General features: G+C 40.6%; 1 protein-coding gene across 3 annotated transcripts in view; it reads right to left on the bottom strand.

Moving 5' to 3' along the window:
* The window catches only part of LOC140358415 (BAR/IMD domain-containing adapter protein 2-like), a 59,149-nt gene that overhangs the window by 1,459 nt on the left and 51,678 nt on the right, over window positions 1–6,012 (bottom strand). Inside the window, exons 10-14 of one of the 3 annotated variants that reach the window (XM_072443253.1) lie at window positions 5,176–5,377; window positions 4,966–5,034; window positions 4,734–4,887; window positions 4,037–4,074; window positions 217–264 (exon numbers count right to left, since the gene is read on the bottom strand). In XM_072443253.1, the coding sequence (XP_072299354.1) occupies window positions 237–264; window positions 4,037–4,074; window positions 4,734–4,887; window positions 4,966–5,034; window positions 5,176–5,377 (491 nt within the window). In that variant the 3' untranslated portion in view covers window positions 217–236. Of the gene's footprint in view, window positions 1–216; window positions 265–2,745; window positions 2,825–4,036; window positions 4,075–4,733; window positions 4,888–4,965; window positions 5,035–5,175; window positions 5,378–6,012 lie in introns of those variants that run through there. The other 2 variants (XM_072443254.1, XM_072443252.1) reach the window with 2 other exon arrangements.

The following is a 6,012-nucleotide window of genomic DNA, read 5'->3' as shown; positions in this document are numbered from 1 at the left end:
TTTTGTGAAATATTTGAAGCTTAAGGCACACATGCAAGGTTAGTTTTGCCATATTTATTAGCAAGGTTAATACATTATAGAAAACTGAAAAAGTGGACAGGAGAGATAAGCAGTTCCCTGTGTCTTACTGAAGCCCGACAGCCAATGAGAGCAAAGATCAGTGCTGTGAAATCAAAAGGGGAATTGTGATTGTTTGGCTGATGACTGATGACTTACAGAGGTCCTCAGAGGTTCCATTAGAACCGGGACAATTCGGGACCCAAACTGGAAGGTAAAGAGAGTCTGAATCTCTCCAATCATGCACGGCACAGTTACAAAACACTGCTGGTTAGTGTAACACAACAACATAAACTTAAACAAATAAATGGAGAATGAAGATCACTAGTCAAAGTTCATGCTCAACATGCTGTTGATATAAAATACTTTTTTTTTCACAAAATAAAAGCACAGCTAATATGTCTCATTGTAATCCAGAATAAAACAAAGATTCAATAACGTAAAAAGGAACAATTTCAACATGCCACACGCGCGCACACACCACACACAACACACACAACACACACAACACACACACACACACACACACAACACACACAACACACACAACACACACAACACACACAACACACACACAACACACACACACACACACACACACACACACACACACACACACACACACACACACACACACGTTCACTAAAAATGTGGGTGCAGAATATAGAGCATGCTGATGATACAAGACAAAATGAGAATATCAAAGTCAGTCAAGTCAAAATAGATTTCTCACCAGACCAGACCATTTATTAATATATAGAGATATGTTTTATTTTTAATATCTTTGTAAAAAGTCACCATACATTCAAGGTCAAATCTTAAGAATCACATTTTTTGTTTGTCCCTCCACAGCATGCATAAGATTAACACAGGATTTCTCAGTTAATTCTGCAAATAATTTATATTGTTTACATGGACAATAATCATATTATTGTAAATTGAAAATAAAAGACCAAAAACTACATTATCACTCAGGGAATACAATCAAAAATAACACTGAGAGCTGCAAACGCTGTGGAAATCTAAAACCAAATCACAGTTGTTGAAATAAAAACAAAAAAACAAGGAACAAATTGCTAAGTGAGGCATTTATCCAGCTGGCAGTCATTTTAGCAAAAACTTGGGCCAAAAATGTTTGAATCAAAACATTTTCTTGCAATGATACAGTGCAACATATTGGACTGACAGAACAATTCATAATATAGATAGATATATACTGTAGTGCCGGATCATAAAATGACAGCTTCACGAGCATGTATATAACTTAATAAAAGCAAAGTAAGGCAGATATGACAGACAATCGGGACAGAAAAATCACAAGTTAGCAGAGCAACTGACAACCTCTCATAACTCAGAATGAACAAAAGAGCAGTGGTTCTCAAACTGTGGGGCGGGTACAGTTCGTACTATGCAGTCTAACTCCGGGGGAACTCAAAAACTGCTGTTCAAGTCCTGACTGGGCTGCGTTAAACCTGATTTGTTAGTTTTAAGGGATGTTCCTGAAAAGTGGCACAAAAAAACAAAACAAATACAGTAAGTCTACTATTGCTCCAGTTTGCTGTAAAATTGTATTTACAGACATTGTGCATTGCCTAAAACTCCCTCAGGGATTCTTCAGACTAGGATTAACTCTTGCTAGGGCTGGGCGATATAGAAAATAAATAAATAAATAAATGAATGAATAAATAAATAAATGTTCTTTTCATATGGAACAATCTGGATTTTCAATTTGATTTGATTTGGTCTTTCCATAAACAAAGTAAAAATGTCTTTTAGCAATGATTTCATGAACATAAACTTTTAACTTTTAATCCGTGCCATTTAATACAAATGATATTCAAATTTCTGTCTGACCTCTGCTCAAAACCACATGTTTTTACTGACAGAGGATAAAACTGTGGACCTCTCGATTCAAAAACCCCTCCCAAATAATAGAATTAAGAATAGAAGAAGAATAAAATTTCAAATAACTCTATCTCGATCTGTTAATTGCCCAGCCCAAGCTCTTGCATAAACTTCCACAGTGACAAGTGTCTTTATGGAACAATAAAACAACAAAATAAACCAGACTTTGCCAAACAGGCTGATAGTTAGCAACTTTTCTGGAACAACCCAGTAAAGAAGTTACATAAAACTGTTTGAGTATCACTGACTGTTAGCATATTGTGAGGATATTTATTTGTGCTATTTTACATAAGAAGGCCATTAAGTCAGTGGTTCCCAAACTATGGCACGGGTACGCGTGACGGTGCACAGGCTTTTTCTGGTGTTAAGATGTTTGAGTCAAGTCCTGCTTTGTGACTCAAATGCATCGCCTATGGTTCAGTCCTCCTCGCTCCTTCCCATAGGTTTAAACAACCGTACTAATACTACTGTATAAAACTAAAATCTGGGATTGCATTCAGAGTCAAGTTTGAGAATCACTGGCATCTTGGGAGTAAACTTAAAAATCAATATGTGCTTTTTTTCATAAGAAGGCCATTGAGTTGGTGGCTTCGAGTACAACAGACACTGAAGTCTTTTGGCACTTGTACAGTACATGAACATGGCTTTTCATCTCGACAAAATGACACAACCATGTACATGCAGTTATAAAGACAAGCATTTATAGCAAAAAAAGGCAGAGAGAGAAAGAGAGAGAGAGAGTGAGAAAGAGAGAGAGAGAGATCATCAGTCAGTGTGCACGATTCAGAGTCCGTAACGCTGCGTGCCGAGCAGATAGGGGGCGCTCGGGCTGGAAATGCAATCTTCCACCCACCAACCGCTACTGTCCACAACACCACCGGAGGCAGCAGCGACACCCAGGACAAGGGGGGAGAAAGGAGACGGACCCGGGGAGGAAGAGACAGAAAGGAGGGGTGAAACGTGGCCTCCAACTTCCAACTTGTGTGTGGAGGTAGGGCAAGAAGGTATGAGGAGGGGTTTAGGGGGGGAGGGGGAGGAGAAAGGGGCGGGGTTGGATAAAGGAGCTATCCGGAGCTGTCTGTGTCTGTCTGTTAGTCTGTTTCTCACACAGTCGAAATCAATTTGCCATCGGGACTGTCACTGTGGAAGAGAGAAGGAAGCTTGCCAGGTTCGGACACACTTAGAGAGGAAGAGATATAGAGAGAGATGGAGAGACACAAGACACAAGGCAACAAGGAGGCGGAGGCGGGAATGTGTGGGCGGGGCTAGGAGTGTCCTTAACCCCCGCCCACAACTCCACGCGCCCGCCATGATCAGACGATTGGACTTCACAGTTTCCTCGTCGACACGTTCTTGGTTGTAATATTGTCGGATTTGAAAAGGCTTTGCTGGCAAGAAAACTGTCAAGTCATCTCTGACGGCTAAAGATGCAGCACTACATTGATCTATTAGCACCCAAACTACCAGGGAGAAACACATTTATAGCAGCAGACAGTATGAATAACTACCTAGCCTCTGTTATAAGCGCTGGTGATTTATATGGTATTAGTAGGATGTCAATTGTCACGACATATAAAGGCTAATATGACTTTGCAACACAAACCACAGACCCCCTCTCACACACACGCACACACGCACGCACACACACGCACACACAAACGCACACACAAACGCGCACGCACACACACACACACTCACACTCACGTACACGTATAAGAGCATGTTGTTCCTCATCCGATAGAAACAGGGACAGCATAATTCCTAAGCTATACCGGCCAATGAGACCTGATTGGATTACAATTAAAACATATTGGACCGTCTTAAAATAAACAGCGACACTGACCGCGCTAAACTGCTTTAAACGAGAGCTCATAACACATACAGAAGATCCATAACTAGACATTATCCATGATTTGCTGCCATTAATTCAGAATTAGCTTATAGCTGAAATTGTACATTATGTTTTAAATGATTAGTGAATATTTGTGTTCACATTTTACAGGAGGTTATATTTTGGTTTTACAGATGATAACTGCTGTATCGTTGTCTTAAACATAAGAGAGCTGACACTTACCTTGTGGCAAAGCGGGCGTCATAATCTTCAATAGCAGGCTATAAAAGACAAAAAAAAAACAGAACAATTGACTTTTTCTGCATTTATTCCACTTTGTCCACATCTGATCACACTCCAAACCCACAAATATAACAGATGCTAAAATTGAATATGTTTAATAACTTGAATAGTACTTAATATAACTTAACCAGCAAGATGAATTCTCGCATTTTTTGTGATTTGTGATTCTCCATTCAGAATGCCTCATTATATCAATTTGGCTTCCGTTTTACTTCCAAGTAGTAGATTCTCAGATTCACCACTGGGTGGCAGCAAATACTAAACTACAACTCCAAGTTCCTGCATTACGTTACCTAATGTTTAAATTTTGTGAATTTCTAAGTAAAGCTTTAAAGTGTTTTAAATGTCCACATAAAATGCTTTAGTCAACAGTGTATAAACGTGCTCAACATAGATGGAAAATAACCCCAAATTACCAAAATAAGCTAAACTGATCTGTGCTAAAAAGGCTGAAATGTATTTACTCATACACTATAAATATGATTACCTATTGATAACTAGTACCACCTTTATAGCAGTTACTTTGGAAATGAACTGGATTATATTTTGCGTCACTAGGCGTATCTATGGTATCACCTTACAAACAAGCAAAAGCCTATTCCCTTCCACGTGACGATGTGTGAGAACTCGCCCTTACCTGTGTGCCGAAGCCTGCCATGCTGTAGGGTCGAGGACGGGTTTGTGCCAGACTCTGTGCCAGCAGCCGCGCGGTCAGGCCATAGTCGGGCGTCGGAAGTGAGCCATCGTTCTCCAGCAAGTTCCCCGTGCTGCTGCTTTTCCCATGGTGTAGACTGAAACCATAATAGCGTCTCAGTTTATCTCCCCAGGGTCCAATAAGGTAAAAAATGGTGTATGACAAAATCTCTTACTTCACTTTCAGCTTATCACCTTCACTTTCGGGCAGCACTCGAGTGTAGGAGAATGGGAACCAGCCTCGCCTGCAAAAAAAAAAAAAAGAAAAAGAAAAGGCACACGTTGTTAAATCTAGGACAAAAAGTGCACCTACTGTTAAATCCAGGGCAAATGTTTATTCTGTTTACGCACCGAGGCAAAAAGGAATACATGAATACATTACTTACATCTTGTTTTTCTCATTTTCGCCGTAGTGCCAGCCGTCACGCGCTTCGGGCACGAGGAGTGTGATGATGTCGCCCTCTGCAAAGCTGAGCAGGGTGCCGTTGTCTCCCGCGGCGTGGGAGAAGATGGCCTGGACACGAGCGCGCCCGTTCTTCTCCAGACCGGCGGCCATGGAGCTGGATCTGGGCAGGGTTCTCGTCTCGCCTGGGACGCAAAAAACACATCCATGGGTGAAGTGTCTTCTCCAGGGACACAGTAGCAGTGAGCAGGCGCACAGGTTTGAACCGGCTACTCCCGCATGTGCGATTGTCTCCTGGAGCTGGTGTTTTTACCAGTTAAAAATCGATTAAACAACGGGAACATTGAGCAAACATAAAATAATGAGTTATGAGTTATTTAGTACGGCAGGAAGTACAGCAGATGACCATATCAGCCTTGCAATGGATGTAGAGAACATTAAAGATGGAGTATATGATTTTCAAACTGCGTAAGGGGAAAGTATGGACCTAAATCCATCCAATTAGTCCCGAGCTCTCTCAGAACCCTTTGGTATCATATATATATATATATTAATATCGTTAATATTGGCATGCACGGCTTCAGAACTATTTTAGTGGAACTGGAGCGAGCCGCTAAAGCTCAGCCAATCAGAGCGCTGCTTACAGCTCTTACAATGTCACAATATAAAATTTTATTGTTACGATTAGGGTGAGAAAAGTGAATGAATAATGATTTAACAAATATTCCATGACCAAACAACAGATACATCTTTTATTTTCTTTCATTCCCATTGTCTAACACGTTACTATTACTCAAGTTTGTGACCCGTTTTATTATAT

Source organism: Eucyclogobius newberryi, unplaced genomic scaffold (assembly GCF_026437365.1).
Source record: "Eucyclogobius newberryi isolate DKJ021-1_F unplaced genomic scaffold, fEucNew1.0.hap1 SCAF_13, whole genome shotgun sequence".
Classification (NCBI taxonomy): Eukaryota; Metazoa; Chordata; class Actinopteri; order Gobiiformes; family Gobiidae; genus Eucyclogobius; species Eucyclogobius newberryi.
The sequence above is the reverse complement of the archived record's forward strand: the minus strand, read 5'-3'. Positions and strand labels throughout refer to the sequence as shown.